General features: G+C 39.0%; 1 protein-coding gene across 1 annotated transcript; it reads left to right on the top strand.

Moving 5' to 3' along the window:
- The first annotated feature begins 2767 nt into the window (after positions 1 to 2767).
- Positions 2768 to 3817, top strand: LOC136836152 (uncharacterized). The gene has a single exon (XM_067100149.1). The coding sequence runs from the start codon at positions 2768 to 2770 to the stop codon at positions 3815 to 3817; it is 1050 nt and encodes a 349-aa protein (XP_066956250.1).
- The last annotated feature ends 10267 nt before the right edge of the window (positions 3818 to 14084 follow it).

Here is a 14084-nt window from a genome sequence, read left to right as displayed (position 1 = left end):
TAAAGTAAAGGTATTGTTGATGTTTTAAATTAAATGATTCGATTTTGCATATCTTTAACCTATAATTCATCATTGTCATATCCCTTGACCGAGACAACCAGTAACCATCAGCTGTTTCTCTCTGATGCACACCCAGTTCCACTGCGTATCGTCCTAGCCGAACGAAATTCATTTCTTTTCGCCCCCTAATGTAAGCCCTAGCAAAATCTTGATAATCGTTACAATAATTTGAAAACCCTTTCCGCAATATAATTTCTCAAGACGGGGACTCACCATTAAAATTACGTAACTAACAAAAGTACCTTTTAGAAAAAAAGTAACTTAACGTAATTTTCCATGACATAATTCATCATAAGAAAGTAGGGTAACTTAAATCATACAATGAATACGTTCCATTACAAATACACTCTCAGAGAGAGAGAGAGAGATTTAGATAAATGAGTATTGGAAAATAAAGCCAATAATTCATAAAGCCAAGTACATTTTTTTTTTCTCTTTTCATTTTACACCAACTTTTGATCTTTTAAGATCTCCATTCAATTATTCCTTTTACTCATTCACACATAGTGCACGAATTTATATACACGCTGATGTTCATTGAATCGTCTCCCATCTCTATTTTCATATTAAGTGCTTCAGCCCACGTAGTGAACTCTTGTGCATTTCATAGAGCGTACATACAACCATTTAATAACAGTTATCAACTGTCGTGCACGAGTGGGTTTCAACTTGCATATACCGCAAGCACCAAACCTCATATTGAGTGCAAGTCCCATAACCTTCCTTTCCTCGTGTCAGGAAGCAATTGCTAGTTCTTAGAACTAGCCACCCACGAGTGCAAGCCCAAGGGTTTCCCTTTTACCCCATGCCACTAATCTGAGGCACTGCCAAAGACTCAGGTTACTGGAGCACTAACCTCACTCACATCCTGTCTCAGGCAGAGTGCCATTTCTTTCAGTGCAGTTTGGTTGCACTGTCTTTTAGTGTTGTTCCCCGGAACACACCAGCACCCAAGTGCCACCAAGACAAAGTACTAACCTATATGCCACTGTACCTGTATCTGAGATACAGAGTACCAACGATAGTGTATCCGCCCATAAGGACCTTAGCTCCTTCAGGATCCCTCCCATTTTGCAAAAGTAACAACCCATAAGGATCATTATTCCTTCAGGATCGCTCCATCAGTGTGGCCTTCACACAGCACACTCTACCACAGTCCCACCTTATTGAAAAGGTGCCACCTTATTGAAAAGGTGCCATACCAAACTACGGGACACTTCCCCATCGTCACAGACCATTTCTCCAAGTACGTCCAGTCAACCCACTTAAACGCCCTTACCCACCGGAAACATGGCAGCAGACAATTACAAAGCCTTCATGGATCTGGGGAAGAAGGCTGGTCTTACGGAATCATATCTTCATCGGGCGGGCTGGCGAACAGCTGGCGACTTGGCCAAGCAAGAGAAGATGGAAAGTCTTCAATGGCGGAATTATGAAGCCGAACAGAGAAGAAAGAGAGGAATGGAGAAGACATCATGAATTATCCCTCAAGGAAAGTGAGCAAGCTCTCAAGGCAAGCGAACTGGCCCTTAAGGAAATGGAGCTCAAGCTGGAGAAGGCAAGGAAGGAAAGTGCTCACTCTATGGCTATCCAACAAGCCTCCAGCCCCACACCTGCCGCACCAAATGCTCCAATCTCAAGCATTAATTCCCTAGTACCCAAGTGGATTGAGGAAGAGCCAGAAACCTGGTTAGAGGAGATAGAAGCGCTCTTTGAAAATAACAACACTACTGGAATGGTGCTTGCCAAGTACGTGGAAGGAAAAGCTAAGGCAGCCCTTCATTCCCTGGAGAAGAGTCAAAGAGACGACATACTGGAAGTTCATAGGGTCATCACAAAGGCCTATGAAATAACCCTGGAGAAATGGAGACAATGGTTACGAGGTCTTGCCAAGGAAGTCGGCTGGTCTCGGACAGAATGGACCTGTCACAAGACCCAGTCTGGTACCCGTTGCTTTGACTCCCTGTCGTGCAGTATCTTCGAAGAATTATTCAATCGGACTATGCTGCAGGATCTATTCCAATGTGTGCCTGGGCCCCTTGCTGTGTATCTCAGTGATAAGCAGCCCACCACCCTCATGGAAGCCTGCCTTATGTCTGAATCCTGGGAAACTTATAGCCAGTCCCACAGCATGTCTCACCCCCACATAATGCCACCTGGATACCTATCAGACTCAACTAGCCCGAAGAACGGACTACTTAGCAAGCCTACTTGCACCAATTGCAAGAAGCTCGGGCACACTGAAGCTGATTGCAGCCGTCTGAAACCCCTCTCCTCCACGTCTACTCAACCTTCTCCATCGACCAGCAACTTTCACAGGGAAATCAGCCCATTCAAAGGGACCCTGCTGAGACTGTGGAACTCCAGGCGCTATACCGCTGGATATCCTGGTTGCTCAAAGCATCTCTCCTCTAGCAAGCATGTCAACCTGATTAGTGCCATGACCTCTGTGGCTGTGCCACCAAATATGTCTCATCGTGAGTGGGTATGGACTCAGTCTGCCTCAGTGGCACCCCTGGATAGCTCTAGCCTACCAGTGAACCTGCCTGCTACGGTAGGCACTGGCTCAGATATTAGCCTGATTGATCGGGCCCAAGTGCCAGCCAGTGCCACTGTTGATGAGAAGACCGGGTGGATGATGACTTGGATAGAAGAGCAAACCAAGACCATTCCCACAGTCGAACTTCAGGTAATAACCCCTTAGGGCATGCAACCTCACCGCCTTGGCGTGATGAATAACATCAGGCATGGAGTGGCGTTCCTGTTGGGACAAGACCTCCTCTGGGGATGTCCTTCCCCAATGCTACTCTGTTGCCTAGCTACCTCCACCAGGGAAGCCACTCCAAAACCACCTGACCGGGACACCTTCACTGCGACAGGCATGCCACCGTCAGCCTTACCTTCCACTCACCAAGATGTTCGACGGAAGGAGCACTCTCCATGCAACTCCAGGCCACGTCCTCGATCCTCACAAAAGGATTCCCACCCAAAGCTTCCTTGTTCACCAAGAAGGGAAATCGCCAGGTACTGCTGCAAGGCCTGTAATGTAACAGGGCACTCAGCAAATTGGGCGAGATGCCCTAGCAAGCAGAATGTAGCAGACACCACACCCAGAACCATTCCAAGAGGATCTGCCCTCTACCTAAGACAGGAATCTCTGTCTCCCATTACCTCAGGTACACCGAGGGGTTTTGCACCCCCGGGTCCCTCGTCAGCCATGCCTGACTCCAATTCTCTGACAGTGCTATTTGAGAGCACTGAGCAGTGCCAAACTTCATCTGTTTCAGACGTAGCACCTCTACTAACCTTAATCTCTGTGCCTGGCCCTAAGTTAGTGCCAGTGCTTGATCCAAATCATGTCACAGATCCTCCTACAGGAGGTCCTCCAAACCTCACTGAACTGATCATCACCAATTGTGAGCCTGTGACCCCTGACATTTCTTCCTCTCAACCACTTTCATCTGCCAAGGATGAACCTCTGGTAGACCTTAAAGTTACACCTTCTCTGGTACACCAGGAACTGTCTGGCCGGGACACAGACGACATTGGTTCTACCCCTACGACGGTTGTCACAGCAGTCGAAGTAGGAAGCCGGCCCACAGCTACTAGGGCTACCTCTAATCCTGCTCCTGATGGCACTTCTGGCCTTTCCCCAGAGTCGATGCCCTCATCACCTCCTAGGAATGGCGTAGCTAGACCTTGGAGGAACCCGAAGAAGAAGAAGAAGAAGAGCAGAACAGATCCAATTAACCCATAAAGAGCCACCGGCTTTCCTTGGCACTTGTGTCCCATTGGCACAGTGCCATTTCCATCTCAGAGTGATCCTGGCACCTACCTGGAGAAGGTAGCCTGTATGATCTCTGCCCAAGTAGACTAACATCTAACATCCTAGGCATTTTGTAGTACTAACCCTGATCATAATCTCATAATCAAACTATCCAATACTCAAGCTGGTACACCCTTGACAGCTTACCTTAATTAACCCTTCAGGTTGTTCATGTCCAAAACTGTTGCATGTGTTATTCCGTAAAGCATTGCATAACCCATAATTACTTTCATTTAGTTAGGTCAGTGTCATTTAATTTTAGTGCCAGGGCCATGTACCAGTTGCCTAGGAGTAGAGTTCCCCTGTTGTCAGAGACAGCCAGTAGAAGTCTGTAGACACAGTTGCATAGGTTAGGCTCTGTTGTAGTAAGTAAGTGAGCAAAATTAGTATTCCCTCTTAGCAGTTGGGTGGGTCCTTTTAGCTATTGCAGTGCAAAAGCACAACTTATTTAGAAAACTAACTAACCTGTTGCAACAAATGACTTACTTAGCCAAGGCCTTCATGCCGAAAAGGGAGTGAGTGCCTTTTTAAAGGGGAGAGCAATTATATATTTCCATTGGTGCCTTTTTATCCAGTTAGACAGAAATTCAAATTTAACAGCGGTGGAGAAGACACCATGACAGAAGTGAACTGAGGTAGGCCTATGCGGGGGTTAGGTAGCCGTTACAGACATAGGGACGAATCCGGGTTGTAGGTAGGCTATGATCCTAACACTTAAGTCCTTAACTATAAGACCTATTTTCCCTATGACATTTTGCTGGCTGTGTGACTGTTTTCAGATTGCCAATGTCCTGGATTTCAAGCATAACAACAAAGCAAACGCAATGCCCTGCGCGCTACCCACCACTGTGTCCTGTTGGGACTTTTCCCTGTCTCTCTGGGTGGATCAGACTGCAAGACTGGTGGTCATTTCATCCAATGCTACACACTCTAAGCAGAAGGAATAAGTTACATCTGAAAGCATTCGGTCCCAAGCCAGTTTTCTGTTTCTTCTCGTGAATTTCTCCCCATTTTCCGAATTTCCAATTTTTCATTCTCTTAAACAAAGTCCCTTGTTAAAAAAAAAACTACCAACCAAGCTGCCCCATGATTTGCCCCTAAGCTCCAATTAAATTAACTCAGTGATCAGAATTAACTTACTCCCTCCATAGTGTTACCACGGGCTAATTAAATCTAATTGATCAATTCCTCCATAGTGCATAATTAAGTTCATGTGAGAGAAAGTCATTAGGTTTTGAATGGTAACCTGGAATTCTCTTCCAGAACCTGTTATCCAGCACTGTGTCAGTCTGAGCCTCTGCATAAAACAAAAACCTAGCCTACACATATAACTACCATCCTCATAATACCAGAATCTTCTGATTAGCAGTCCGGGATACTGGACAGTTTCCCCCTTTGATATCGCCAGAGCGTTATCTACAAACCATCAACCAGCAACCTTTTATATTCAGCAATTTCCTATGCATGGTCTAATTTTATCGCACATTTTATGTGCTTGGTTGCTGCACCGTCAGCCTTTTCATCTTAATTTCCTGATTGCTTCCTTTATAAATTAATTCAGTTTAAAGTAACTAACTGGTTAATTTTCTCCCTCAACCATGGCGGCCTCCAATTCTTTGTTCTATTAGATATGATATCAAGGTAAGCCAGTTTTCCATTCCTTTTACCACTTATATTCTGGGTGTTTTGTGTTGGCTTTCAAGGCAGTTAGTTAAAATAATCAACCCTCCCTATCTCCAACAGAATATATATATATATATATATATATATATATATATATATATATATATATATATATATATATATATATATATATATATATATATATATATATATATATATATATATATATATATATATATATATATATATATATATATATATATATATATATATATATATATATATATATATATATATATATATATATATATATATATATATATTAACTTTATCACATACACAATTGTTCTGTGCATTAGTAGAATTACTAAATATACCTTATTCAAACTGGATGGTATCTATATAATATATTTTTTATATTCAGAAAAGCAGTATATAATATCAAGTATCCGGATGCTTGATAATGTGACTCTTTGTCCAAGAAAGTTCTTGTAACTTTTTCTGAATAAAAACTCCACTAGACACCATCCAGTTTGAATGAGGTCCAAGAAAGCTTTTTAATAAAAACCTATATATCCAGTTTGAATGAGGTCCTATAATATATATATATATATATATATATATATATATATATATATATATATATATATATATATATATATATATATATATATATATAGTTACAGTGACACTCCTGCTAATGAGTTTAATTATTATTTATTTTGATTCATATTGCCCTGCTTTTCCTAAGATCCACGTAATTCTGTCAAATGAAGCTAAACTTACCTCTAAATGACAGATAGTGAATAGATCAGGTCGCCAGTTAACATTCGTTAACAAAGAATAGAGGTTTATTCATAACCACATGAATGAATTCTGCAAACATTCTGGAACACTAGTTTTAGCAAAACAAGTAAATTTAATAAAGTGAATGGATTATTTACAGGAGCTAACAGCAGCTCAGAATAATAGCCCGACTTCGGACAAACTTCAAAGCTACATAGAATAAACACAAAGAAATTATGTTTTCACAGGCTCTATATCAGGAATTTACTGCAAGGTCGAATTAAGGCTTCTTGATACTAATGATGCAGATTCTTCTCCCAGAAAGAGGATGTTGCCCAGGCCTGAGGCGTACTTAATTCTGGTAAAAGACATATCCAGATAAAAATCTTATATTACAGAAACTCACACTTGTCATTACTAATCACAAGGGGATGATTCTTAGTTCAGTAAATAACACATTTAACGCCATGGAGGATAAATTATGTGACTTCACTAGACGACAGTAATTGCAATTGATAGATAACCTCATAAATGGGATATGGCTTACTAGGTGTTCTTAGTCAGTGACTGTTTAAGAGAGGAAAATTTGAACAAGGTAAAATGACAGTTTCAGTCCGGGGAAAAGAGAACTGGGAGCAATCGTCAATTCAGACTTACTGCTAGGTTAGCTAATGCAGTGATCAGCTACATGAGGTTCTTGGTCTATTGAAACAGCAAAATTTCTCCTCAGTTTGAACAAAGGAGGGAAACAAAGAATGCTTGGACTGCAGCCGCACATCCTGATGCTGTGATGACTGCGTGGAGAGTCCAGAGCTTGCTTCAAAACTCCGGCTACCCAGGGCTTGACCTGAAAGGACAACAGACTCACCAGTACAAAGGTCATAGAAAAGTAAGCTTAAGGTATAGTTTATCTGAGGTCTGTCCTAGCAAAACCTATCCCTTCTTATATCCCTCTGAACTAAAAATTCTTACCCCTTTGATGGCTGGGATCTGTTCAAAACAACTGCTGCCCGTTTGCTTCTTCCTACATCCTATGCCCTCTTACTTTAACAAAAGTAAATTTTGTGCATTCGATTAAAGCAAGGAAGAGAGGTCGAACAGGTAATATTAACAATGATATATATCATTAAGAAAATATTCCCTCCTATGCCACTTTTCAGGCAATAATTTAAAGTAAAAGGTCTAAGTTATTCAATAAGGTAAATTCAGTGTGATTCACCGTGAGCAAATTCGCCTCTAAAACCTCTCACTACTGCCTTTTTGGGGGGAAAACCCCTTTAACCCCTTTCTTGTCCAAAGTGCTGTCAGAAATCCCTTAAATCCAGACGCAGACCCGACCAGAGCTAATCGTCGACCAAGGCTGGAGGGCTGACCATGTGCGTTCCACCATTTTGAAATTGAACCATGCGTAGGAATTAATTAAAATGCTTAAAATTACCAAAAATGTAGTGAGAGAATGAAATGACTTGGAATGCTCAGGCAGAGTGATCACAATGCCATCTAGGAAGAAAAAGCCGTAACTTCCGAAGCTATAAAGGGCATTGGAGAGGGAAGCTCATTCTCAGAATTGTCGGTATTGCCACGGACTCCAGAGCTCCACCCCTTGCTCTATCAAACTGCCTATTTTCGACACGTGACTGGCAGTATCCAAAGTAACTTTGTTTGTGAATTAATTCGCTTGCCCTCCCCCTCATTCCCGATTCTCTTCCAACTATGTTCCTTTCTTTTCATATTGCGATATAATTACAGTGAGACCTGTATTGCTTTTTATTTGGTGCTGTTTAATTTGCAAAGCATTTACGAGAAGTGTAATGTAAGCATATGATATTCGAGTCCTTGGAATCAAGTTCAGTCTAGGCATCTTCAGTGCAATTCCTCGATTCCTTCATTATAGTGCTAGTTTCGGTTAAGTAACCGTGTTTCGATTGCAGGATAGGGTTACCAAGCTGTGGATCTGCGTGTCACTTTGTGTGAGTGGCGGCCTCGCAACTTCGTTATCAACAACCTTTGAAGCGGAAACCCTATATACTCCCTCCAGGAAATTCCCCGTCATTTGCTGTCGCCTCATTACCCCAGAATTACACTACCATTCTCCTGATATCTTATCTTTTCTTTTGTATATATAATGAATTAAGTTAACCCCAGAGTTTATCTAGCACCCACCTTTTGAAACAGCCTCAGGCATATTTTCTTGTTTGCAATTTTAGCTGCCCTCAAGGCCAGAGTCCAGATTTTTGCGGTAATTAAGCTAAGTTGCATATAATCCTAGCATGCCCCATTTATGTAGCAAGACCTCAGCTTCAAAATTACAACAACATTTGTATGTATATATATATATTTATATATATATATATATATATATATATATATATATATATATATATATATATATATATATATATATATATATATATATATATATTCATTAAAATATAATATATATATATTCATTTAAGTTTTTGCAGGCATCTTCATACCGTCTGAGGTTTTCTGATTCTCGTTCGTCAATTTCTGGTGAAATATATGCAGACTTCCTTTTTCCATTTATTGATTTTTTGTCGCGACAGCTGTTTCATCTTTACGGCATTATCAAGAGACTACTAACCTATAATGCGGCTTTTCGACCTTTTATATCATCGTGTGGTGAGAATGGTCTTGAGGTCTGGGTATTGGTTGGTCAAGGGATTAACAGCTTAACCATTCCAGGGCGTTGTTTTGGGTACAAAGAACATGTATGACAACAAAAGTGAAATTCTAAACATATGGCCAAATAAATATTCAAAATATACAGTAATACCATAAATGTTAGTTTGTAAATGTGTATATACTCGTGTATATATATATATATATATATATATATATATATATATATATATATATATATATATATATATATATATATATATAAAATGGGAGCCGGACAGAATGCCGGATACCATAATACCTACAGCCACAAGCCCGACCGCCAGAATCCTGATAAGCCAATATACCGGCAAGCTCAAAATCCCGACACCCAAAAAGCATCCCGAATTTCATTCTATGGAAGAAATGCCAAGGCAAATAAATGTCTTATCATGAAACTAAAGTTTTCATCACTTCTGCAGCGAACTATTCTTTGCCATAAACACTGCCCTAAATGGAAAAAACAAAGTTTGCTGTTGGGGTTTATGCAATTCGCTTTTAGAAGCTTGAATTGCAGCCAGTTCCAAATCATCAGCGATGTCAGTCAAATGTTGAAACAAGCGTTTATACATGACCTCACTCTTGCCAGTCATTAAAGCATACACAACTGGAAAGACCCTACGATTTCCATTTCCCACAGGTTCATGAATTGTGTACAGCTGGTAAAATAATGTAGTAATTGTCTTAAATGTGCCATCCATGATACAATATAGAGCTTCTGATAATCTCTTCAAATTTGCAGCTGTAGTGAATACCAAAAAAGTCTGTCATCCTCTGCTGTAGAATCTCTTGCCACAAGGAGAGTGATTGTGTTCAACAAATTTTGTTAGTGAATGCTTTCCATTTACAAATTTAGTAACTGTTCTGCTTTTACAGTTATCAGATTTGAGAAATTCACAGCACCAGTAATAAGCATCCTTTCTGTTTTTATTCATCATCAAATATCTTTTGCTTTTTGTAAAAAAATCCTTTCACAAGCTTCTTCCATTTCTATGGGAGATTAGGATATAAAATCAGTTTCAAAATTATACGCGAGGTTTAGACTATCCTCAAAAGTAAACTAAAGAAAAAGTACACAGACAGGACTATATACAGTGTATGAAGAGGAAGGAGTTAAGAATTACAACGCTAATCTACATAAAAAAAACAATGATTAACATTAGATACATAATTATGGTAAAAGGGAGGTTAAATAAAAGTAAGGGTGGGCTATAAGGGTATATATAAAAATAGAGGTGATTGGTCTTTTACTTTTCGAACACAAACGTGATGATAACATGCCGTTAATTAATACTTGTTGTCTTTTAACAATTACCATCTTATCTAAACAAAAATGTTCGATACATACACGCGCACAAACAAATGAACACAAGCATATATATATATATATATATATATATATATATATATATATATATATATATATATATATATATATATATATATATATATATATATATATATATATATATATATATATACATATATATATATATATGTATATGTATGCATGTAAAATCCCATATCTCCACAAGACTAATGTGTATGTATGTAAATCTATACCTTGTAAGATTTTCACTCCAGATGAGCTTGAGTTTAATAATAAACAGGCATACCTCCCATCATCAGGGCTTCAATAAAAATTTATTTGTACAATCATAAAAAAAACCTGCTTAGCCATTGTTCATAAGATATTTAGATAAGTAAACATGTTTGTGAGATCTGAATAAAGAGAGACCACGAAGTTTTGAAATTCCAGCTGTATATTTTTTATGTCTGGTTGAAAATAGCAGCTCAGAAGTCTATATTTTGTGAGCCATATTCAGTGTCGCTAAGCTAAAAATAAAATAAATAAAAATTATATGAAGAAGTTTTATGCCAATATTAATTCGAAATTATACACTATTTAGGAAACAACAACAAAAAAAAATGCCCAGAAAAACAGTGTTACATTGCTGACAGCTAAAAAGTTTGGCTGCTAACCGATAAGGAAAAGAACATTCAAAGGCGACGTCAGAAAAAAGGGAGAGAGAGAGAAAGAGGGAACTGTGAGTAATAGGCAGTTAGGCCATGTGTAATGGTGTGGAATTAGTTCGGTTGCTTAAGGAACGGGTCATTCCTTGATGTAAAATGATTGCCTGTATCTCTTTATATCAAGGAACTGATGTACAGAAGCAGAAATTGCTTTGATGTTATAGTTACTGAATTTTGTGTGCTGATGTTGTTACTGTCAGCGTTCTTTAGTAACTGAGGTTGTAGCCATCTTCCTCTCTCTCTCTCTCGCTCTCTCTTTCATCTTCACAGGTAGTTGCAGCCATCTCTCTCTCTCTCTCTCTCTCTCTCTCTCTCTCTCTCTCTCTCTCTCTCTCTCATCTTCACAGGTAATTGTTTTTGTGGTGCAAGTTTGGGCACCCCAAACATGCACATCTGTACTAGATATGAATATGGCAGGTTTTTCGTAACTGTCTGCAGTTAATTGCATTATATTTTTCAGTAGTTTGTGTTGTATTCTTTCTTGAGAGTGACGGTGTTCTCCAAAAGTTTGAGTGTTGCAAAGTATGGCATTAGTGTAGTGTTACAATGCCATGTTTTGTCAGTGAGGTAGACAAAGGTGCACTGGTTTTTCTGTGTACTGTCTGTGTTTAGTGGTTTTAAGCAAGATTAAAGACTCTGTTATATTTGATGTTTAATTATATTTAGAATCTGTCTGAGGCCAATATAATTCCTAGTGTCTTATGTTCACAATGGTGACACCTGTTTCCCAGTTGCTAGTATTGTAGTTTTCATCGTGCAAGCCAGTAGTATAGCAGTTTCCCCTTGAGCCAGGTGTGTCTATATGGTTATGGTGAAATGCTGATGACTATTTTAGTAGCTTTACAGAGAATATTGCATAGTCATACCTTTATAAAATATAATTTCACATTTATGCAATTTTTTTAATACATTACATGAATAAAATAACTATGAACTAGATATCTATTTTTTTTTTAAATGTTGAACCTCTAAAAAAAAGTTCAGTTAAAAACTGCCTTAAGAAGACTATTTTTTTTAATTACTTAGCCGAAGGAACAAACTAACTATATTTTTCCTTAAAAGTTCTTGAAATGAAAGAATACTCAATTTAACAAAATGTTCAGAAATACCAACGAACCTGTCAATGTGCATAAAACGTCTAAATGAATTATTATAACAGACACGAAGTTTGTTCAGAGTATCCTTTCCTCGGGCCAGCCCTAGGAGAGCTGTTAATCAGCTCAGTAGTCTGGTTAAACTAAGGTATACTTAACTTTTACTTTCCAGTGCTCCCGTAGGGAGATAGTACCGTCAGTTCACCTCGTGCGGTGCACTGTAGGCATACTTAAGGTTCTTTGCAGCGTGCTTTCGGCCCCTAGCTGCAACCCCTTTCGTTTCTTTTACTGTACCTCCTTTCATATTCTTTCTTTCATCTTATTTTCCAGCCTCTTCTAACAATTGATTCATAGCTCAACTGCGAGGTCTTCCTCCTGTTTTAGACTCTCACACGAGCCTTCGCTAAGTGCGGACGTGTTCATGATTTTGGCCGAATTTTCGAACATTAATGAAGGTTTCGTTTACAAAACTGGACTGAGATGTAAGTGAACATGCAGTGATTTAAGTGACATAACTGTTTAATGCTTTTATGTATTATAGTTAAAATTCAGGAGTGAAACAGGGTTTATAGCAGCTAGGAAAGTCCCGGCCAGGGCAGGTAACCCTGGCTTGGGTTTGACGACACTTGCGCCATCTGTTGAGAGAAAAACATGTAATTAGGAATTGAATATGCAGGGAGAATTACTGTGAAGAAGAAGCCCAGTTGAAAATGGGCACTTATAAACCCTTTCGGAGGCAGGATTCCATAGGACGTTTATTTTCATCTTATGTGTCAACTGAATTAACTAGAAAAGTCCTATTTGATATATTGAAAATAGAAAGTAGGAAGACTGTTGGGGTTCAGAACCAAACTAAAGAGAAAGTAGTTGTGAAATTTCTTGAAAACGAAACCTTTCTGAATGTGGTGCGAGCTTATGAGGATAAAGTGATAAACTTGACGAAACGGAAACTGTTAAAGTTATCAATATTAGTTCAGGGGCGGCATACGTCTCAATACGGAATGCCCCATTTGAAATGGACGGTGAAGTAATCATTACGATTCTAAGTAAATATGGCAAAATAGAATCAATCAGAAATAACAGGTATGCACACGGTCCTTTTGAGGGAATGTTAAATGGAACGAGGACAGCAAAAATAAAGATAAGGGAGAACATTCCGTCTTCTGTTTATATACTTGGGCATAACATTTCGTTTCTATGCAACGGCCAGAAACGAACATGCTATAAATGTGGTAATGAAGGACATCTGGCTAATGATTGTGTTGTAGACATATTAGGAAGGAAAAATATTTGGACTGAGGAGGACTTTCCGGACATGAATAAAGGAACGACAAAAGAAAACAAAGGAAACAATGAACCCAGTACAGCGGTAGAAGGGCAAGGAGGACCACTGATGAATGGTGAAACGGTCGAAAATTTGGAAAGTAATGTTGGGAATGAGCAAAACAAAGTCGTAATTACCGAGGATATTCAAGTTACTGAAGATGAGAGTATGGAACCAGAAGAAGCTATGCCAAATTTAGAAGCAAACGAAACGGCAGATACACAGATTATGGAAGGAACGGAAAAAGCTATGTCACAAGACCAAGGTTTTACAGAAGGTTTTGCACTGGCTGAAATACATAACGAAAAAATAAGGACTGAGGATTTGGAAGCTAACTGTTTGGCAAGGTGCAGAAAGGACCAGTATACAGGATATGGAGGGAATCAAGACCGTTTGGTTACAAGATATTGAACTGGTTGAAAAACATAACGAAGAAATAAGGACTGCGGATTCGGAAGCTAGAAACATTTTGGCAGGGTGCAGAAAGGACCAGTACACAGGATATGAAAGGAATAAATAACGTTTGGTTACAAGATAATGGATTTATAGAATCTGAGTCAGACAAATGTGAAATGATGGGTAATCTTGGTGAGAAAATAAGTGTGAGGCTGAAAAAAGATGACTTGGGTAGATGGAAAAATATTGAGAAATTAGA

This window comes from Macrobrachium rosenbergii, chromosome 56 (assembly GCF_040412425.1).
Source record: "Macrobrachium rosenbergii isolate ZJJX-2024 chromosome 56, ASM4041242v1, whole genome shotgun sequence".
NCBI lineage: Eukaryota > Metazoa > Arthropoda > Malacostraca > Decapoda > Palaemonidae > Macrobrachium > Macrobrachium rosenbergii.
Note: the sequence above shows the minus strand (reverse complement) of the source record. Positions and strands in the feature narration are given on the sequence as shown.